At 39.5% G+C, this 24,149-nt stretch overlaps 1 protein-coding gene across 1 annotated transcript in view; it reads right to left on the bottom strand.

Moving 5' to 3' along the window:
* Positions 1 to 24,149, bottom strand: part of CLVS1 (clavesin 1) — a 226,707-nt gene that overhangs the window by 20,453 nt on the left and 182,105 nt on the right. Inside the window, exons 4-5 of the mRNA XM_001379352.4 lie at positions 7,223 to 7,333; positions 3,832 to 4,067 (exon numbers count right to left, since the gene is read on the bottom strand). Of these exons, the coding sequence (XP_001379389.1) occupies positions 3,832 to 4,067; positions 7,223 to 7,333 (347 nt within the window). The remainder of the gene's footprint in view (positions 1 to 3,831; positions 4,068 to 7,222; positions 7,334 to 24,149) is intronic.

The following is a 24,149-nucleotide window of genomic DNA, read 5'->3' as shown; positions in this document are numbered from 1 at the left end:
CTCCTTAGACTATGTCTGGAAGAGGTTGGCCTCCTTACTCCTATCACAGAAAAGAAAGCTTACCAGAAGCAGGAAATAAATTCACATCTGACGCACAAATGATGATGAGGCCACACTAACCATCGTCCAGCCAGGTGTCTACCAATCATACTATTTTCCTCTGGTTTTCCACAACATGAGCAAGCTGTGGGTAGCAGCCACAAAAGACTTCAGCAGCTAATAATCAACATAAAATACTGCTCTGCATTTACAACCATTCCCAAGGGTCCTTGTTTTCAGGTATCATGAGTGAGGGTGACAGAGAAGCTGAGAGCTTTGACCCTATTTGAACTGGGAACCAGACACCAAAGAGCTTAGCATACAGTAAAGACTCAAGTTCTTTATGATGTGGGCCATTTATGAAGAGGGGCATTAAAAGACTTTTATTGAACTTAACATTTTAATAAGGAGCATCTGTTTCCCACTTGTTCAATAAAATGGACCACTCACTCAAGAGCTTGGGAGACAAGGTCTGCACTGTTTGTGGACTGCCACCATCTCCCACATTTTCATATGGATTTTATTTTATGAAGATGTATGACTTCTGCCGGAAATAAGTAGTTATCCCGAAATTACATAAAAAGCAGACTATAAAAAGAGAAAAACGTGCTGAAAGATGACTGAGGTCAGGGCCAAGCTTATTAGCAGATGGAAACTGTCAAATGACTGATATTTGCCACCCTAGCTGGGAAGGGGAAAAAAGGTAACTTGCTATTTCCTCCTGCTTTGACAGGGCAAGGAATTGCTTGCTCAGAAATCTGGCTATCTCCATGGGACAGAGATGGTGTGAGAAGTCATTTCCTGCATGCAGCTGCCTCACTTCTTCCACTTAGGATTTCAGAGTGAGGTGGGGAAAAGGGACACATATGAGTGGGAGAGACCTAGGTTGTGGTTTGATTATTCTTTAAAAAATAAAATATTGCATGGATCTTTTTTAGTTATATCTCTTAGTCTAACCAAACAGCCCTTGTCAAGTTATAACATGATATAGCTGGGAGTGACCCAGAAATGCTGGTCACCTCTAGGTAGAGGGATCACTCTGATTGATGTCGTTATCAGGGATGAGTCTCAGAACACTTCTGCCAAAAGGTTTTTTACCATCTGTCTTAGAATCAATACTCGCTATTGGTTCCAAGGCAGAAGAGTGGTAACGGCTAGGCAATGGGGGTTAAGTGACTTGTCTAGGAAATGTCTGAGGGTAGATTTGAAATGTTGGATCTCCTGCCTCCAGAATTGACCTATCCACTGAGCAACCTAGCTGTCCCTGCCATATAGTTTTATGCAATCAAGTGTGACAGAGCTGACCAAGTCATGAGGTTGTGGAGAATTGTGAAAACACAGAAGCAGCTGAAGCCCTCTCAGTGCCTGGATGCATACTAGGCACTTAATAAATGTCTATTGACTGACTCTGGAGCATATAATAGCACAATAATAAATCCTGAAATTTAAAACACTGGGGGAATGATTACTTATTGGATAAAAACTGTTGTGGAAACATGAATGTTTAGGTAAATTGGTTTTAAATCAATGTCTCACATCAAATACTACAACAATCAGCAAATGAAACATACAACCTAAAGAACAAGAAAAACCACAAAAGAGAGGTCTGAGCAAATGTTTCCAGGATTATAAAAGCTAACCTATGCTATAAAACCCAGAATTTTATGTTTGATGAAGCTGAGAAAAAAGAGAATTAGTCTTTATATTGTGCCTACTATGGGAATATTATTTCATTTGATGCTCACAACAGCTCTAGGAGGTTGTTGCTATTTGTGGTTGCTGAGTTGTTTCGGTCTCATCCATCCAGCTCTAGGTGACCCCATTTGAGGTTTTCTTGGCAGAGACACTAGAATGGTTTGCCATTTCCTTCTCCAGTACATTTTTACAAATGAGGAAATGGAATCAAACAGAGGTTAAGTGACATATCTAGGGTTATAGACCTGGTAAATGTCTGGGGTGGGATTTGAACTCTGGTCTTCTGTATTCTAGTTCCCATTTTGCCATCTTGCTTCTTTTTTGGTTGAAAGCTAGCAATTGGTTCCAGAAAGCTAATAAGATTCCCAACCTAGCTGAAAGTCAGAGCTGCTGGGATCTAGGAGGGGTTTCAAGGCTACGGAGAGTTTTCAAAAGCCAGATATTTTCCTTGAAGTCTCACCTTAAGTTCTACTTTCTACATGAAGCCTGATTCCCATAGTGCTTGCTCCCTTCTTATAGCCCCCAAATAACTTTGGATTTAATTTGTTTATATTTTATATTTACTTATTTATGTTCATGTTATTTTACCTTAATGAAATATAAGCTTCTTTAGAACATGGGCTGTTTTGTTTTTGTGTTTGTTTAGTGTCTACAGTCTCTGACACAGAAGAGGCACTTGATTATTACCACGTAAATTCATTATTTTTCCCCTAAAATTCCTCCTCACTTTTGAACTCCTCTCACTCTGGTAGAAGCACCACCACCTTCTACTTCTCTGATGATGTAACTATGGGGAAATTAATTAAATAAATAAATGTATTTTTTTTTTAAAGTAGTAAGTCTATTTGCCTCTTCCAGTTTAGGACATGCCAAGAGCCTGTGGATTGTTTTTTTTTTTTTTTATATCTACTAGGCACATAGCACACTGCATAATGCTGTGAGGATATAAAGACACTATCTACCCTTTAGGAGGTGACTGTCTTATTGAAGAAGTTAGATATGCTCACAGATAGTGGGTTTTAGAGATAGCCAAGTAAGGGAAGAAGGATGGGAAATGGCACTTACTATCAGTTCCTTCCTACATTCAGTAGAAGCCAAGTACCTTGGTGATGCCCACCCACCCCTAAATCCCCACCCAAAGGTGTCAAGGTCCATGATATTACATGAATACAGGCATACTCTAAATGCAAGGGTCTTCTTGGCAAGAAAGGGAAGTATTATCATAAATGGTCAAAGGAAGAGATGAATTGTTCTTTTTCTCTTACCTCTACTTTCATTGCATTGAAATTTAAGAGGTCAGAAAGGACTAGAGACTAAAGTAATCTTGCTTGAAATTTTCTGTACTATGGAGAAGATTGTAAGTTCAATTATGCTACTTATTCACACATACTGGAATATTCCAGATGTTGGGGTTGGGGGGGAACCATAGCCTGAGAGAGATAAGGTTTGCAGGCAACCCTGACAAAATAACGAGGATCAGGAAGGGTAATAAACATACAACTGGTCAAGCACAAAACAGTACACATGTGTATTTTTCATTCCAAGATCAGTGCCATCACAGTAGGATCAAGAAACTCAATTTACAGCTATCTTGACTGAAACTTTTCTTTGAGATGTCAGCTGTCTACCTCTAGAGTGATTATCTTTACAGGTCTATTCCAGGAAAAATAGAAAAAGACCTTCCGGGTAACTGAGCCAAACTATATCACTTCAGCTCTCACTAGTAAAACTCAAATCTCTGGTGAACAGCATTACAGCCAAAGAGAGGAAACTGCTTCCTGGTGGGTTGTTTTTCCATTCAGAATATCTCAGAGGCCTGACAAATTTCATCTTGTTTGTGCATTAAAGCACTCTCTAGTAATCAGGGAAGTAATTAAGCTGCTGCTGAGATCCTGCTCTTTGGCTGCTGTCATACAAAGGCAATAATCACACTTGTGAACAAAGGGCCCTTTGCTTTCCCCTCTAGCAAAATTATCTCTTATTATCCTTATATTTTTATTCCTGTCCTATCCCCTTCATGGTCATCAATGGCTTAACCCACAGTAGGACCTGTTCACAATACCCACTATCTAGAAAGCACCGATAAGCAATCCTCACCTTTTCATTGGCTTGGGTGAGCACTCTCTCTCTAGGTTGGAGGATGTATGTTTCACATGCATTGCATTATAGGAAGTGTGAGTATAATCATTTTCATCACTGTAGTCAGGTCCGAGTAATGTCCGAGCCCAAGTTCCCATGTCATAGGGAGGGAGGGTCCCTCCAAATTCAGAGGGCAGGAATTCAGGATGTATTAGTTGGTGAAGGCTGTTCAAATTGTTGCCATGGAGAAAGATCTAGAGGGAAGAACATAATAATAGAAAAATACCCTGAAACACATGACTGAAAAACAATCAACATGCATATATTTAGTCTATAATGGAGTTCAGAAATAAAATCCAGTTCCTTGAGGGAAAAAAAAATCTTGTTTAACAAAAGACAAAAAGGAAACCATCCTTCTCTCAGGGAGATTATATTTTAATAGGAACAATAACATGTTTGCATACATATATGTGTATATACAGAGACAGAGAGAGAGAGAGAGAGAGAGAGAGAGAGAGAGAGAGAGAGAGGAAAAGAGAGAGAGACAGAAGTGAGACAGATTGATAGCATGGGGGGGGACAGACAGACAGACAGACAGTGTTAGAAATATAAAGCAAAAACTAAGTCACCTTAGCAGGGAACTTTACAGCCTGAGATGAAGTGGAGTTGTGGGGAAAGGCTATCTAGAAAGGACCTCCTGCAAAAGGTGAAGAGTCATTGAGGAAACCACGAATTCCAAAAAGTAGGGACAAGAAAAGACAGCATTCCAAGAATAGGGGGCAGGTAATGGAATGATGTGATGAAGCAGAATGGAGCATCACATATATGTTGCATAAAACAACAGAATTTAAGTTTTAGAAAGGGTATTCAGAGACTGCCTAGTCTCTGAACAAGAATATTTCCTACAAAAAAAACCTGAAAAGTAATCATCCAGACTTTGCTTTGAAGACCTGTGAGGGAAAACTCTACTAGTTCCTATTCCACTATTCCCATTTTAATTAAAACTCCACTACTCCCATTTTAATTATAAGTAGCACTAAATATTAGGATGGTATCCACAAATTCCTTACACTAATGCCAAAATATGCTTTCCTTTTCAGTATTATCCAATGCATTCAGTTCTTCCTTATGAGAGGAAGAAAAGCAAGTATAATCCTCCATCCACATGATAGCCCTTCAGGTGCTTGAATATACCTCTCAGGTCTCTTGTGAGTATTCTCTTTTCCAGGCCAAACATTTCAAGTTCCTATAATCAATCATCATGAACAAGTCTCCTGTTTATTCCACTAACATGGCTGCCTTCCATATCACCACCTCCCCCCACTCCCCCTTTATCTCAGTTTGTAAAGTTCCCTGCTAAGGTGACTTCGTTTTTGCTTTTTATGTGCTATATCTTGTCTATGACTCTCTCTCTCTCTCTCTCTCTCTCTCTCTCTCTCTCTCTCTCTCTCTCTCTCTCTCTCTCTCTCTCTCTGTGTTTCTCTTTCCCCTCTTTCCCTTTTCTCTTCCCTTCCTTTTCTCATCCTCCTTTTTCTTCCTCCCTCTCTCTTTATTCTCCCCTCTCCCTCTTTATCTCTCCCTTTGTCCTTTCTCCAGTCCCCACTCCTCTTGCTCTTGCTCTCTTTTCCATAATTTGGGAATTATATTTAGATACATGGCTGCTATAAGTGAATTTGAAGAAGAAATGTTCTGATTTGTGTCAGAATAAAAAATGTATTTGTTGCTTAGGAAAGGGAACGGGACTATTAGTTCTTGCATAGCTCTTGGGATGATCAAATAAGACAATAATTTGATAATACTGTATTTAGCATGGTACCTGGCACACAATAAACCCTATTTAATGGTTAGTTATTATTTTCCCCCCTCTAAACTCACCCTTATTTCAAACTTCCTTATTACTATTGAGGACATCACCATGTTCCTAGTCAGCCGGGTTCACAATCTTACCATGGGCTTCAACTCCTCATTATTACCCAATTTCAGTGTCTATGACATTTCTCAACTATTTATCTGTCTCTCCACTAACAAAGTTATCTCCCTTCTTCAGTCTCTCATCACATTTTATCTGGACTATTGCAGTAGGCTTCTAATTGATCTCTTTACCTCATCTGTCCCAGTTCTAATCCACCCACTACATAATCCAACCTTTATATAACTATCAAAGTAATATTCCCAAAGCACAGGTCTTACTATATTATTCTATAAACCCCAATGGTTCCCAGTTACCTCAAAAATCAACTCTAAACACCTTTGGGATATAAAGCTTTTAAAAACTGATCCCTTGATACTCTCCCAGACTTCTTTGCCTCCTACATTCTTGCTCAGGATGCTCTCTCTCATCTTCATACCTTTGCTCTGAGCTAATTCCCATGTCGAGCTTGTTCACCTTCCTCACTTCTACTTTATAGAATCCCTTGCTTCCTTTAAGACTCCCCTCAAATACAACCTTTTGTAGAAAACCTTTCCTAGTCCCCCAGCTGTTGACACCTTCGTCCAATGTATATTCTCTCTACTCTGTATTGATACTGTATATGCCTATTTGGATACATGTCTTCCTTTTTAGAATGTAAGCTTATCGATGATGGGGACTGTTTCATTTTGTGTCTTGTACCTTAGGGCTTTACATGGTGTCTGACCCATAATAAGTTCTTAATTTATGCTTGCTGATTGCCAGAGGTCTGTCATTGGAGTCAAGAGGATCTGTATTCAAATTGTGTTTCTGATGAATAGTAATTTGTGGGTTGCTAGCAATTAATTTGACCCCCTTAAGGCCCCAACAACTTTCTAAAACTAGAAGTTACAGATGAAGTTGGTCCATTCACATCTGCATTCTCTGGAAGAAGTTTTCACATCAGAAGTTCCCTCCACCTTTGAAATCATAACTCCTACCAATTTTTTTCCCCATATATTTTGTGTGTAAATCAAATAGTGATAGACTTGAAAAGTCTACTAGGAGGAACTAGAAACTAAGAGCAAAGGAAGGAACCAACTTATAAACATACCTTGGGGTGCTAGTAAATTTAGAGGACAAAACTGGAGCTCTTAAAATATTTCAGGTTTAGGAAACTGTTTGACCTCATGGTTTTCTCTCAAAAGCCTTTATGTGAAAACAGGCATCTGCTCCTCAAAGACCATCAACATTTTCCCGGTTTGTGTCTGGGGCTCTGAAAACAACCCAATTCTGCTGAATTATTGATTAAATCCAGGCTATTTGCAAACTCCAGCTGAGGCTCTAACACTCAGTGGCTACACAAAAATACCCATCACACAGAGAAATAAAAAAAGAGGACTTGAGAGAGCCCAGCAAAGAAAAGACATGACAGAAATCCCGACAAATTTCTTGCTTTGTATATTTATAAATATAAATATATAAATAAAGACATGCACATTGAAATCTTTCTTTAATTACCCTTTTCCTTGTCTTGTCTTTGAGGAATGGTTTGATTAGTGTGTACAAGGCGTGAATGTACCAGGGTTGATTGACAAAATGGACTCCTCCAAAGCGAGCAGGAAAACTGTCCTGTAGTGAAGAAAGAAATGGAGACCAATTAACAAGCACACCAGGGTCGACAGGGAGCCAGCAGGACTATGGCCCAGAGAACAAGGCTGTTTCTTATCCATGACTAAGCCACTCGCTAATGAATGTGAGAGGAAGAAAACACACTTATTCCCTTGCTGTTAAGGTCTCCTGCCCACTTCCTCCCTCTTTCCCATCAACTCCAGCTCTTCTCATGTCTGCCTTTTGGTGCTGGGAGTTTTAAAAGGACAATCAATAGGTGGGTGGACAGCCTTTCCATGGGTGCCTCTTACTCTGCCCTGTGGAGTCTCTATTCAGTGAGAGGGGGTAGGTGGGATGGAGGCCTGTCTGTGGGGGGGAAGGGGGAGAACCTGAATTCTAATTCTTCTCTCTTTGTTGGGCAATCAGAGTTTTGGTTCCCACACACACTGGGCACATGATTCCTCTCTTCACCCTTTCCTCCATCTACACACAAACAGGCAGCTCACATTATCATAACAGTAGATGAACTTTCCAGGTCAATGAACTCAGGGTTAAGGAACCAGGAAAAGGGCTGAAAATGGTCATGGGCACCCAGAAAGAGGAGGGCACAAGGGGAATGACCAAATGGAGTGTCTGGTGGTAAATTTTTTTGTTTGTTTGTTTGAGGCACAGAAAAAAAGTTCATAAAGTTAGCTAAAAATCTGGCCCAGGCACACTACTCAAAGGGGGGAATTGACTGATACTGTAGATTCCAAAACTCGGTCTCCTACATAGACGGGGATGAGGAAGGGGTTTGTGCTTTTATTTGGTATAGAGAATTCCCAGGTGAGGAAACTGTCAATGCACATCCCATCCTCTCTACAATTGGGAAAGTCTCAAAGAGTTGCCTTGACTACTGAGAGTTAAGTGATTTGACCAAAGTCACAAGGCCGATATGTGCAAAAAGCTATTACTTTTCCTGATTCAGGGGTGGGGTGGGGGTGAGGGTGGGAGTAGGATGGTCACCTGTCCGCTATAAAAGGCAGTTGGGCAACACAGTGGAGAGAGAGCTGGATCTAGTCAGGAAGACTCATCTTTCTGAGTTTAAATCTTCCCTCAGATGTATAATGCTGGGCTAGTCACTTAACTTTGTTTGCCTCAGTCTCCTCATCGGTAAAATGAGTGGGAGAAGGAAATGGCAAACTACTCCAGTATCTTTGCCAAGAAAACCCATATGGGATCACGAAGAGTCAAACATAATTGTAAAGAATCAATCGCAGCACCAGCCCACTATATTATGCTTCCTTTACAACACAGAATGGCATACAGTAAATTAAGTGTTGAGAACATCATAAAAAGGGCATATGTTATTCGATTTTTTATCTATAGAATCATTCTAAAGAAAAGAGTATTATTGGCTCTTCTCTTTACTGATGAAACTCACAGAAGAGGGGAAGTGTCAAGGCCCAGACCAGAAACCCTCCAGAGAGCACTCATCCCCAGTACTAGGAAGGAGCTTTTTTCAACTCTGAAAGAAGAACTTGAGGATCCCTGGAGAGGTTTCTACTGAGTGTCAGGGGACTTGATTTCTCAAAGGGCAACATAAATTCAAAGCAAAGAATACTGTACTACCCACTAATCTCAACATACTGGAATTCTGGTTGGGGGAAGGATCCTCTGCTCTGAAGATCCTTCCCTTAAAACATTTCTGGAGGTCTCAACTTCCTGGAAATATGAGCCAAATGGGATAAACTATTCATGTTAAAGATATCCAGAACCTTTATCATTACCTGGAAAATGCAGCATGCCTGAACTCCTGACCAAAGGTTACTTAATGGGATCTATAAGATAAGCCTGGGTTAGATCTTGCTTCTAATATTCTGGAAAACCCTAGATTTTGCAGAAGCCTTAAACCAGTTGAGATGATGATGATGATAATAATAATAATAGCTAGCGGTTATATAATCTTAAGGGGTTTAAAGTATTTACAAATGCTATCTTTTATGACAGTTGAATAAATGTCCTGTTCATTGCCTTGACACCTGCACTGTTAATTTAATATCAAGGCTGTGCATTAGAGCCAGAGCCATCCTCCTCGTTCTACCACCAAGAGAACTGACAAAACCCAGTAAGTGCTCATCTGACTGTCCACTGCAATATGAAAAGCAACATTAGGTCTATGTTATATATAATTACCAGACACTGGATGAGATAGTCATCAATAATCATTGGACTTTGCTATTAATATTTCTGATCCAGTGAATTGAACCTCGGTAGTATAATATATAACCAGAAGGAGGTCACACACACACAAACATTTCCTCCTTTCTTCCCTTTGGGGAAGATAGCACAATTTGTCTTCCAGAGGGCCAGAATACGTCTCCTCAGAGATTGGGTTTGGGAGATAGAGGTTAAGGACTGCAGAAGGAAGTCTTAAAGAAATGACCCACTGCCTCCCTTCTTGATCTTAGATGTTGAGAGGCAGGTAAATTTCCTGACTCTGGATCTTCCCAATATCCCAACTGCCACCTTTCCCTTTGAGACTTAGTTCAATTCTCAGCCCTGGTATTGAACTAGTTCTCCCTTTTGGGGAATGGTATGATTCTCCCCAAATCTTCAGTCTCCTTCTTTGATATCAGCAAGCAGGAAGACTTGATCTAAATGGTAACACTTTATTCTTGAGAACACACAGGGCAGGGAGAGTGAGGGTATTGGGTGAGGAAAGTGGGAGATAGGAATCCCTAAATATTAGCAACTGACCTCCCCCCCAAATCCTGAGGGGTTCAGACTAGCTGCCTGAGCCTTCTTTTGGTCAGTTGTTGGGTTTGTTCTTCCTCCTAACTTAATCTGGCTATGAGTTGAGGTTCAGGACAATTAGGGGAAAGAGAGATCTTCTCATATTCTATAGTTGCAGTCTACTTTTGTCTTCAGTTTTAAAGAGAGATTTAGGGGTTCACTGAAAGGTAGTTAATGTCCAGAGGGATCCTCTACCTCAGAGGTCCTCCCCTCAGACCATCCATTCCAGCAGAGAGCTGATCAGAAGTAAGCTGGCAGTTTTGAATTCTCTCAGCTCTTCTATTCCTTCCTGGAATCTTGAGTCTTCCTTGCCTTTCCCTTGCTTGGGCTGTTCCTTTGCATTGCTGGATCTGATTTTTTCTCTCCTTTTGTAAAATTCTCTCTTACAGTAACCTTGATAGATATTAGACTGAATCTTTAAGGATCCATAACCTAGCATAGACATAGGATGGGAATTATTATCTGAGCTGGAGTCAGCCTTAGAGATATCCATAATGAGGGAAATGGTGAGTAAATAATTGCCTTATCACCAGAGGGAATCTATCTATCTATCTATCTATCTATCTATCTATCTATCTATCTATCTATCTATCTATCTATCTATCTATTGAGAGTATGTATGTATGTATGTATGTATATATATATGTATGTATGTATCTTCCAGGACTATATCTTGACCCTCCCTTCCTCGACACTTGATCTTTCAGACTGTCTCAGGACCAGAGATCACAATTTCTCTCCACTCCCACCCAGAAAGTGATTGATCTAGTCATAATCTAATCTAATCTGTCCTGAGACAAATTTATTCTGGCTGGTTAGAAAAAGTGAGTAAATCCAGTGTCCTATAACAAGTAGCCTTGGAATCCTCATTAACAGGTCTCCTAATAGGCTAGTCACTTTAGGCCCAGAATTTTTTAAATTCCTACCCTTTCCTCCAATGTAATCAAATCAACATTGCAATCTGGAACACAGCTTCCCAGGTTACTGAGAAAGAGGAAAGGGTAGTTCAAATCTGAACTTAGACCCTTACTAGCTGTGTGACCCTAGGCAAGTCACTTAACCCTATTTGCCTCAGTTCTCTCCTCTGTTAAATGAGTTGTAGAAGGAAATAGCAAATCACACCAGTATCTTTCACAAGAAAACCCTAAAAGGGATGGGATCAGGAAAAATTGGACAAAAATGAAAAATGACTTAACATTGTAACAATCACATACCACAATTTTTTTTTCAGTCATTCTCCTATTGAGGAATATCCCTCAGTTTCTTTTTGACCGGAAATATAGTTGCACCCTTGACAGACAGGGGAAAATTAGTCTCTGGATCATTCTGAACTCTCAAATTTTTCTCCCCTCCCCAGTATCCCATCAGTTGCTACATCCTATAGATACCTTCTTTGCCACATTTCTCCCATCCATCTCTCCATTCACATTACTACCACCTTTGTTTAGACCTTCAACACCTCTTTCTAGGCTATTGTAATCAGCTCCTGATTGATTCCTTGCCTTCATTCTCTCACCTCTAATCTGCACAGCTGCCTAATTAATATTTATAAAGTCCAAGTCTGATTACTTCATGCCCTAGCTCAAGAAGCTTCAGAGTCTTCCTCTCACTTCTTTTATTAAACACAAGCTCTTATGTTTGACATTTTGAGCCTCCACAATCTGAATCTAACCTGTCTTTCCAGACTTATTTCATGCCGTTTTCCCTCACAAACACATTCTACCCTCTGGTCAAATTGCCTCACCTTGCCTACCTAGTCTATCTCAAACCTGATATTCCAACTCCTGACTATATGCTTTTGTACAAACTCTCTAATTCTTAGAACGCTTTCCCTCTTCATCTCTATCTCTTAGAATCTCTATTTCTCTTTAAAGATGAGCCCCGGTTTCACCTTCAAAACAGTTAACTAGCTGTTAATGTTACCCCCATGGTTATTTCTTGGTTGTTTGAGTCATATCCAATTCTTTGTGACCCCATTTGGGGTTTTCTTGGGAAAGATACTCGAGTGGTTTGCCATTTCCTTCTCTGGCTCATTGTACAAATGAGGAAACTGAAGCAAACAGGGTCAAATGACTTGCCTAGGATCACACAACTACTAAGCATCTGAAATCAAATTAGAATTCTGGAAGATGAATGTTCCTAACTCCTGGTCTGGTACTCTATCCATTGCAACTCCCACGTGCCAGTGTTCTTGATATATCCCTGAAATAACTTTACTTATTCTTCATATAGTTTCTGTCTACTATTTCCTTCCAGTAAGATATCAGGATCTTGAAAGTAGAAGCTTTTTGTTTTTCTTGTTGTAACCCCAGTACCGAACACAGCTTGTTGAAATGAATTAAATTCCTTTGGGATAAAGTCCGCTTTTCATATGTTCAAATTTCCCTACCTGCTTATTCCATACCTTTAAGCTATTGGTTCCCAGGGCATTGCCTATACAGGGACCTGATTTGCTTGCTTCCTATCTCAAATCGCCTTGAGTGGCAACCTCAACCTAAACATCTTATATTCTGATCTGCCAACCTGCTAACTACTGACAGAATTAATCATGCCTCAGCAGGAGTCAGCACCTGATGGACCCCTTTGGTTAGATGCACTAATAGATCTCCCTTACCTCACACCTGCCCAGCCTGACTGCTTGGCCTGAGGGACACATTCAATTTACCAGCAAATACACCAGACACTTAGCCACAGGCTCCAAACACTGCCGAGGAAAAAACAACGAGCAGACTAATATTTACCAGATTGCATTCATTTTGGCTGGTCGAATTAGAAAATGAGGCATATCTTAATACTTTTGGGGTTGCTAGGCTTACTTTCAGTCAGCTCCATTACACTAAAGAACTCGCTAAACCATTAGCAAGACAATCTGAAAGCTCAAAAAACATTAGAATTGAAGCAAAAAGTGTGCTGTGAGCTGTCTCTTGCAGGTACATAGAATCGCATGGCTGGATCTCTTTTTGTATCAAGGAAAGGGGATTATTAACTTTTCTCCACCCAGAAGCCTTTGAACCTCTAAGATGCTCTGGCATCTTCTACACAGGGAACTGATTTTAAAGTGTACACACATTGAACGGTGCTCCAGTGCGTGTATGTGTGAACACACACATACAAATACTTTGGGGGATTCGCACGTCTATGTGTATATATCATGATCATATATAATGTCACATAAAAACTATAAGGACTTCCCATATATACACAGATGCACACAATATACATACATGTATACATGTATGTGTAAATGTGATGTAGATCAATTTTACTTCTATATTCATACTCTCATGCATATATTTATACATGCACATATACACACAAGTATATAAAAACCTAGGTATATACATTCACACACATTTGTACATGCCACATGCACATGTGTGGATGTATACTGCATATTTGTGTGTACATATTTCCATGTGGGTATGTACATGCATATATGTATGTATAGATTAACTACACACATATGTTATATGTGGTGTACCTATTATATATATACTATACATATGCATTGTAGAAATGTTAACTAGAAATATTTCCTATGACTCTGTTTAGGGCTTACATTAGAAAGAAAATAGAAAAATGTATTAAAGTATGAAGAAATCAGCTCCTGGAAAGACATTTGCCTTTTTGCTTTGCAGAGATCTTTTTTATTTGTCTTGGAAAGGCAGAAACATGTTAAGAGATGTGGACAGAACTATCCAGTGTGAGTATAGGGATGTGTGTGTGTGTGTGTGTGTGTGTGTTATCTTGCCTATATAGACTTTGAAAAGTTATATGAGTTATATTCTGTAGGTGTATGCCCATAAAAATATGAAAGCTTGATATAGTGGAGAGACAGCTTTGAAACCAGGAAGCCTTGGATTCAAGTCCTGTCTATCACAGAGACTGTCTGTGTGACTCTGTGCGATTTACTTTACCTCTCAGTATTGTAGGTTACTCTCTAATTCTCTAAGCTGCAAAGAATATGAATATATATGTATACATATACATATGTATATGCAAATATACATACACATATATGTACATAGGTGTATATCACATATATGTTTAGGTGCATATGCACAGCAGATGGGCCACTGAGCTGCCATATGCAGTAGTAGACCTTAAAAGGAATGTATCTCCATCTCCTGGCATGCTCTCTTTCTTCATCTCTGTGGAGTGGCCTCTTTCTTGTAAGATGGTCTCTCTGTGTCTTTCACTGTGTGTCTCTGTTTATCTGTCTTTGCATCTTTGTCTTGATGCTTTGCTGATCTCCCTACCTTTGAACAGAAATAGTAACCTCTGGCTCTGGTTCTTGTCCCTCTCAGCTTTGTTCTGATCCTAGTTTTGTCCCTGCCTCTGGTTGGTCCTCACCTAGTTATATACTCTAGAATCACAGAAAGCAATAGAATAGGAAGGGACCTTAGAAATCACCTAGTCATATCCTTACATTTTATAGATTAAAAACAAAACAAACAAACAAAAAAAAAACTAACACTGAGATGCAGAGAGAAAAAGAGTAGTAAATACAGAGCCTCAATATGAACCCAGGCTCTCAAATAATACAGGACTCTTTCCACTAGACTTTTGAGTGTGGAAATTTATATTGGAATAAAGTGGCAGAAATCAGGGAATTAGCCTAATAGTGGAAGTGTTATTAAGTTTGGAGATCTGGTGTTTCAAAAAGTCTTTTCCTTAAAAGGAATTGTTTATTGCTCAGTTATTTCAGTCATGTTCCCTCTTCATGACCCCATTTGAGGTTTTTCCAGCAGAAAAACTGAAATGGTTTGACATTTCCTTCTCCAGTTCATTTTACAGATGAGGAAATTGAGGCAATATGCATTCTGCCCAATAGGATGCTTGACAAATTGTCTTCTCTCCTAAAGATAATTTGGACTTATTTAATTATTTATTAGTTCATCTATTTATTTATTTGATTTATATTTATATGATTAATTATATGTATAACTAATTTATTTAATATTAATTTAACATTACATGATTCAGATGAGAGACAGCATGGTATAGTGGAAAGGGAGCAGGTCTCAGGATCAATAACACCTAGGTTCAAGTTCTACCTCAGTCACATATTTGCTGTGTGACTCTAGACAACTCATTTCACTTCTCCATTAAGTGTGCCTCTCTAGGTAAAACTCTAAGCAACTATCTAAGTTACAGAGTCAGGGCATATCTGCAATGGTGGAAGGAGTTTTCCCCATAGAACTTCCTATACCAATAAAGTTAAATCTGATCCAATGGTATTTAATATGCTATAGATAATAAGCCAATTCAAGAAACATAAAAAGAGAACCAACATTGGTGAGAAGTCCTATGGTTTGAGACTGTGATCTCTATAGAGACCTGTCCTGGGTTTCTGCCCTAGTAGAATTATGATCACTTTCATCGATATCCATCTATATGATTCAAAATGACGATTCTTTTGTCTAATGAAGTCAACATCCAGTTGTTTAATATAGCCCTGAGTGAACATGACAGCACAACCACCCTCATCAGTGATCTGTCTGAAGTGCTAAAGACAAAGCTAATTAATTACCAACCATTGCATTCTTACCAGATGCTCTTATTTTTGTTATATTGACTTTTTCTGGGAACTTGAGATAATAGGCAGACAAGGTGGAAGGTGAGCCATCAAATAATATGTCCCCACTTAGATCATAATATTTTCTCTGAGCACCTATGGGACTTAATTCTTGGGCACTATGGAACACTTAACAGATTTATTTCTAATAAAGTTTCATTTTTTTTCTAAATTTTAAATTGAGTCTCAGGTCTGTCTTTCAAACCTTTTCCTCATTTATTTGTTCCTAACAAAGACAAGGAATGCATTTCAAATTCTAAATCCCAGAGCATCTTCTAATTTGCAGTGACTGAAATTGAAGATGTGAGTTCAATCCTGCCCAATAAACAAATACTGGGATCTGCAGACAGGAGAACAGCATCCTTGGGTCCCTCATTGAAATGAGCTATGGACATAAAAACCTAACCAGACCCAACTCAATCTTCCCATCTAGATTACCAAGGACTATTAGAATTGCATGTCAACCTTCAGCACCATAAAGGAACTGGGGAGGGACAGTAAATAATTATTCCTCCTTCTCATTAGGTATTCACCAGTGAGGGATGTCTTGGAGAGGGCTGAATAAGGAGTTTCTAAAATTATATTTAATAGCTCAAGATAACTGAATGTCTTTGTATTTGATCACCAAGAGATATCACTGACCAACTAATTTGTTAGTTATTGCTAGCCTAATTAATAAATTGACTTTCTTACCTGGAAGGAGTCTCTCAGAATTTTTAATTGTCACAACACAGTATACATTTTGGTAAATATAAGGCACAAGTCTCCCCTCCTCCACTGTCTCCATATACATATAAACTACACCTACTGGTTGAGACCAAATAGTTGTCCTCACCTGATGGTCCATCTGGTTGATTCCACCAATTCTCCTACCCCACCAACAACCTACTCCTGCCTGAAATGACTTCACTGATTCTAACCGCCAATACAATCAAAGCCTCTAAATACGACTCAGGTGTGTGCATGAGTATGTCTAAGCATGGCTTATAAAATTCATCAGATTGTACTCATTTTAACTGCTATCATTAAAAAGGGAAACATCTTACTATTTTTAGGGATGTCCTACATGGATTGAAATCTCTACTGAAGTGGCAGCACATGAAAATAACCCATTCCCTGGAAGCACTATAATCTTTGTTTTATCATGAAAATAATTTCCAGATGTCTTGTTTTATAACCAGTGGATATCTAGCATACATTCACACAAAAAGAGAGAGAGAGAAAGAATAGAAAAGAAAGGACAGATTATATCTCGCCAGCATCTCTCTAAAATATTCCCTTATTCACCCAGGCAACATTTATCTTATTTCTAAGCCACAGAATTGCCTAGCAGTCTTGATTCTCTTTTACTTGTCTTTATTAGCTAATTTTCTGTGGTGTATTAAATGCTATTAAACTGTGATTTTACTGATATAGGGAACTTCATTGTAGGAAACTGCTACCACTACAGTCTCCACCTACTCTTCTTTTAATCAGCTCTATTATGTTAAAGATCTTGATAAAGCATAAGGTTTATCAAGCTCAAGGAATATTAAAATTGGAAAAGAGTTTGTACTATGAACTGATCCTTTGATATCACTTTCTCTCTAATAGACACACACACATGCACACAGACTGTGTGGCACTGGGCAAGTCACTTAACCCTGTTTGTCTCAGTTCCATCACTTACTTGCTCTATAACCTTGAACAAGTCCCTCAACATCTTTGAAATTCTTTTTTTTCCTGAGCTATAATATGCACTGAGTTTTGTAGTAGCCTCTCACCCAAATTTATAACACTTCAAAAGTTTTGATCCCAATATATTTAAAAGTAGAATTTCTTTTTCTTTTAGATCAGTAACAAACACAGCAATAAGAATTTATTACCTGTCTTTTGTGTCCAGACATTTTTATAGGCACTGAGAAAACAAAGACCAAACTGAAAAAATATTTACCCTAAAAAAGCTTATGTTCTGTTGGAAGAGTTAAACTCATTCCTATGTTACCAGTCACATCTGGCCCACTTTCTTGAAGTTTACTCTCAAGGGTGTGCTGGTAAATGTTTAACAACTTGCTGTCAAAACAATTAACAATAACAACAAACTTTGAAGTTCATTTGCATTATTAACTTTTCTCTTCACCACTTTCTTAATTTTGGACAATAAAAAAAAATAATAAATCAAGCCCTGATGTGTTGCATTTGCCAGTTGTAAATACTCCTGCTGAAAACTGAAAAATCAGTTCTTAGGTAGTTGGTTGGAGCTGGCCCCAAGATGCTCTTGTAATCATGTAAGCTTTTTTATTTTTATCACCTTTTAGATTTCATTTTGACTTCATTTTTTCTTCCTCTGTGCTGAAGGCAAGATTATATCTATATTTGGGGGTTCAAAAAGAAAAATTCTCATGCAGAGAGAAATTGATGACAGCAGAGCATTGAAGCCACTTAGTAACATAATAAAATATTGAGAGACCCCTGCTGGGACCTTGGTCCTTTGGTTTTATTTTTTAATGCCAGAGCAGTGCATTGTTGATACAGGCAAATCCAGCTTTTTGGATTGTATGTCTTTCAAATATGTTTTAAAACCATAGACTAAGATAAGAGTATTCATAAAAAGGTCAGGATGTCCCAACAAAGGGAAACACATCATATGGAAGAATTATTTTTTTGATGATGGACACGGTACGGTGTTCCACTGTAAGCTTTTAGAGCTGAAGCTGTTAGAGCTTACAATAAAACTAATACTTTTGGGACACCTTGCATTATTAGCATCTTTGAATTATTTCTCTGTTTTTTAAAAATTTAAATACATTCATAGATTTGCAATCTCATAGGTATAAGTACTTTTTTTCCCACCAAGATAATCTGAACTAACCCTGTGATTATTTATTCTATGTGATTCTTTTCCATGTATTTCTGTAAATCCTCCTACAGTAGCCACCCAAGGTGCCTGAGACCTTCCTCTGGTTTTTTAATTTTTCAGATGTATCAAAGCAGAATTTGTACTGTCCATTTGTCATCTCACATTCTTATTATATGTCTTATCTACCTTTTTGCTGGGCTCCCATGCCCCTGACTATGTGTTTTATATCAGTTCTTACAAATGAATTTATATAGCTAACATCTGGCAGCCCAATACTCATCATGTATATACCAATTGCCCTTTTGGTCACCTACTATGTTTATTCTCTGGAAATCTTTTATTTTTTTCATGATTCAAAGATGAATCACAGTACTGATAAACCCTGTTCACTCCATTCCATTCCTCAAAGCACTTTCTCCTTTCCAATCTGTACTCCTCCTCTGATTCTTTCCTTCCTACCTTCTTTCTTTCCTTTCTTTCCTCTCTTCTCTCTCTCAGCAATGAAAAAAGAAAAATCACCAAAACAGCCCCATAGAAACAATCTGTCTGATGAACAAGTATTATATTACAGAAACACTACTTGAATTCCTTTCTGGAGCCACAAGCAGGATATATGATTACACATATTAAACTCACACACACAAATACACATACATATGTATACGTATAATTTTCTCATTTTGAAATCGATTCAATGCCCCTATCTCCTTAATCAATTGCAAAACATGTTGCTAATTATCACTTGGTGATGAAATTCCTGATGAGGAGATTTTTGGAGCTTAGTTGGCTAAAGCCTGGCTACGTGATCTCTAGAGTCCCTTTCACTTCTGAAAATCCATGAGCCTTTGCACCTCTGATGCTGATCCATCACTAGACAAAGGTTTACAATAAATTTAAAAGATTATTGGGCTCCTACATCTCAGTGAGCTTGGAAAAGCTATTCAATCAACATTTCCACCTTTGCTACCCTTGATGTTCTTATTCACTTCTATTTCCTGGCTTTCATATTGCTAGAGGAAGAGGATACAAATGACTTCTGTTAGCAAAATATATTACTTCCCAATACAGAGAAATCAATTCGATTAATAAATATTTATCAAGTACCTACTCTCTGGCAGGCACAATGATAGGTTCTGGGGATACAAAGACAATAACAAAACAGTCCCAGCCACAAAGAAACATATTCTCTTGGAGATCTTCCCTTCCTGGCAAAAAGAAAAAACTAAAAAGTTAAAAAAAAAAACCAAACCTTAGAGCCTGCACTTATCAACTATATTTTAAGTTGCATGTCTTCTCTCCTTTAGCCCTGTTTGTATTTTTCTTAAGCCATGGAAGGTGGACGCATATCCATGCTATGACTGGTCGCATATTTCTGGGGCAGTATAAATGTGGACACAAATAAAATAAAATTCCACCACACAGGTTGTAGTGAAAATGCTTCATAAACTTTAGTGTTATGAAATGTGGGCTATCACTACCATTTGTTTGACTATTTTTGAGCTTTGTTTTGGACCTCTGATTGCATTGATGGATGAAATTTCTGGTAAGAAGATTGCTCAATTGGCATCACCAACTTTTCTGCAATTTACAGTGTTAAGAGAAGTTGCCAGAGGGTACTGAGAGATCAAGGAACTTGCCCAAGGTCACATAGCCAAAATGTATTAGAAGAACACTTTGATTGAGATCTGACTCACTTAATCCAGCCCTCAATCCATTTTGTTTTTCTGCTTCTGATTATGATCAGTTAGTTACTCAGCTAATAAAAATCATTTCCCTCATCAGGGAAGACAGAAGAAAAGATTTTCCAACTGCTGAAATGGGTATAATTGATTCAAAGGGAAGTCCTCATTTTAATCCCACATCTAATAGAGATGTCTGTATTTTGTAAGCCAAGTGATTATGATTACTCTGCTAGTCCCATTTCTGAGGGAGCTCTGTTGATAGAAGTCACAAACTAGTTCAAGGTTTTCCTTCATTATATTTCATTCTTTCAATACAAGATATAATTTAACTCTACTATATTATATTATGTTATATAATACCATATTGTATATTACATTGTATCATTATACTATATTATACTGTGTTATATTACTTCATATTCTACTGTATTGTTCTGTAATGTGTTGTGTCATGTTATGTTATTTGATGCATTTCATATTATATTATGTTGCTATATTACATTTTGTTGGTATATTTTGTTATATTACAAGCAACAGAGAGAGCATAAGACAGAGGAGTAAAGGGAAAGAGAGGAAGGAAGAGAAAGATAGAAAAAGACAGTGGAAAGGAGGATGAGCAGGAAGGGATTTTTGATAGTGTCTCCAAGAAAGTCCTTATTTAAATTAGATTAAATTGCTAAAATGATGGGTTGTTATTGATACCCAAATTCCTGAAAATTATAGTTGATTCTAAATGGCTATTGAGGATACAAATTAATCCTCTCTTTATAGAACCTGGGATTTTAAAAGATAATATAGACTAGGGAATGTAAGAGAATTAATGTTTGCTCCTCAGATTCACTGGGCCTTCTTGAAACTTCTAATCTTTAAATGATCTTCCTGAAGGAACTTTGAACCCTCAGATCCACTTCAGATAGGTGCCAGTCCACTGATAAAGATTTACCCCTGGGGGGTATCAATGTCCCCTTGCAATTTAAGCAAGATTTACATGACTGTTTGTTCTCTTGGATACCTGGCCAGTATCAGAGATTAATCTAGGTAATGAGGACTGTAATGGATTTATTGGAGTAGGGTTTATTCAAAAACTATTTATTAAGAGGTTACTTTGTTCAAGGCATTGTGCTAGGACTAGGTGTACAAAGCCAACAAAAAGGAAATGATCTATGCCCTCAAAGTTCTTATATTCTATATATATATAGTAGTCTCTTGGTGATCGAGAATGACTATTGTCTTTGTGCAGTTTCATCTACGGTGTACCCTCATGTGGCTTTGGAGTCCAAAGGCTGAGGTGCAGAGTTTGTGGCACATGGGCCATGGGACTCCAGTTGTTACGGGAGGTGTGGTTGTGGCCTGGTGTCGGCGTTCACGCGCAGCTGCAAGACGTCGACGTCGTTCATCTTCAAAGGTGGTGGCGGCATTGTGAATGTGGGTTCGCCAGCTGCTTCTGTCAGAGGCAGCGAGTTCTAGCTGCTTTGGTGTAATGCCAGCCCACTCCAAGTTGGACTTCAGCTGATCCTTGAATCTTTTCTTTGGTCAGCCTTGTTTCCTGAGTCCAGCTGACAGTTCACCGTAGAATACCTGTCTTGGTATTCGCTGTGGGTCCATGTGGATGGCATGTCCAGACCATCGTAGCTGGGAGGTCTTCAATAGCAGTGTTATTCTCGTCGAACCAGTCCTGGTGGTTGCGTTGTTTTGGGCCTAGGACTGCCTTTGATGTTTCCTTCACTGCGTCTCTGAACTGGTTCCATTTCTCGGTTGAGCTTCCAGTGAGTGGTCCCTTGGCAGACAGCTTGTTGTCCAGGCAGGACTGGAATGTTTGCAAATAAGATGGATCTCTAAGATGACTCACATTGTAAAATGTACGAACTGTCTGGGCGTGTTTTGGATGGCGAGGTGCAATGCGCATTTGAAGAGTCGCTCTAATCAATCGATGGTCTGTCCAGCATTCAGCTCCTCTCATGGCTCTGGTGATCTGTACATCCTGGATGTCTCACCGGCGTACAATAATGTAGTCAATGAGATGCCACTGTTTTGATCTTGGGTGCATCCACGTTGTTTTGTATTTGTTCGCCATTCTGAACACAGTGTTCGTGATGGTGAGTTCCAACTCTGAGCATTTGCTGAGCAGCAGTAGGCCGTTGCTGTTCATTTTGCCCACGCCGTGTTTGCCAAGCACTCCTTTCCATCTTTCATGGTCCTGGCCAATGCAGGCGTTGAAGTCTCCCAGTAGTATCAGCTTGTCATTTGTGGGCACTGAGTGCAGGAAGGCACTCAGGTCAGAGTAGAACTGCTCGATGGTCTCCTCTGTGCTGGTCAGTGTTGGGGCATATGCGCTGATGATTGTGGCATACCGGTCTTTGCTGAGAGGCAAACGGATCTTCATGAGCCTCTCACTGATGCCCACAGGCAAGTCTGGCAGCTGTTTGAGCAAACTGGTCTTGATAGCCAGGCCAACACCATGGATTCTGTCTTCATTTGAGGCTCTACCTTTCTAGAAGAAGGTGTATCCAGTGGTGGGTTCGCTGAGTGATCCCTCTTCTGGTAAGTGTGTTTTGCTTAATGCTGTGATGTCGATGTTATATCACGCCAGTTCTTTACTGATTAGAGCTGTTCTTCTCTCAGGTCTTGGGGTATTCTCTCTGTCAAGTAATGTCCTGATGTTCCATGCTCCTAGTAGGAGTTTCTTTGTATTTTTTCTTTTATTTCGACCACTTAAAGGGGATGACCCGCCAGCCTCGGTGTGCTGACCGGGTGTTTGTAGGGCAGGCAATGTTTGGGACACCTTTTCTAGTCCCCCCCCTTGATTAGGGTGAGCAGTGCTGTCCTAGAGAGGGCTGCTCAGTCGCCCAGGATGCTGCCGAATGTCCCTGCTGCCCTACAGAGCTGATTGACCACTGGTCTGTGGGCCACCTACGTGCAGGATCGTGACTACAACTGCCAGTGGTCACCTCCACCTGTTGCGTCACCACTCCCCCATTGCAGCAGGTCTTGAAGAGGGTGGGCGGGGTCAGGATAGATGAGTGTGCACAAAGATACGTGTGTGTGAAGGAGATTTAAGTGGAAAAGCCGATGCACAGAGACAGTCCCACTCTCTTGGCGTTGGAAGCCTGGGTCCAGTGGCACAAAAAAAAAATTGTTACGCCTGGAGACTTCCTCAGCTGCATTGGATGGCTGTGTTGTCCTTTGTGCTCCAACACGCCCTGAGCACTCCACAGTGCCTTGCTGCGTCGCCATCTCAGCTGTTGAACCTTCTTATTGGTTTCTTCCATCTGTTCAGCTGAAGCAGTCTTCACATGCTGGGTGAGCAAAGCCCTGGTTCACCAGGGGTTGACGACCCGATGGCTACCCTCACAAGGTTTAGCCGGCCTGTCAAAGCTGTTGCCCGGGGTGTGGCCACTGCCACATGCTAGCAGCTACTGGGAGCCACAAGTGAGAGCTGGGTGTCAGGTGGGGGTCAGAGGCTGGAGAGCTGCCCTAGGAGGGCACAACAGGCCCTCCATACCAGAGATACTACCCCTCCCTGAGCACCCCATGCACCCCTCTTATATTCTACCAAACTCAAAATACCCCATAGATTTACAAAATGAGCACTGGACTTTGGAGTTGGAAGACCTGGATTTGAATATTAACTTTGCCATTTACTGTCAGAGTGACCATGGACACTTAGTACTCCTGAGACATTGGAGAAAATCTCTTAAATTTACTGGGTGTCAGTTTCTCCATCTGAAATGAAGAGATTTGATTGGAGGGCCTTTAAGATTCCTTCTAATGCTATATTTCTGATTAAGAGGGAGGAGCTCTTTGTTTTCTGATGCCTGATAGAATACTGGATCTATCTAGTCAGAAGATCTGAATTCAAATCCATCCTCAAGTATTTAGTAACTGTATGGCCCTGAACTAGTCACTTGATTTCTGTTTGCTTCTGTTTCTCATTTGTAAAATTGCAGTATTAATAGCACTTAG

Source organism: Monodelphis domestica, chromosome 3, assembly GCF_027887165.1.
Source record: "Monodelphis domestica isolate mMonDom1 chromosome 3, mMonDom1.pri, whole genome shotgun sequence".
Classification (NCBI taxonomy): Eukaryota; Metazoa; Chordata; class Mammalia; order Didelphimorphia; family Didelphidae; genus Monodelphis; species Monodelphis domestica.
Note: the sequence above shows the minus strand (reverse complement) of the source record. Positions and strands in the feature narration are given on the sequence as shown.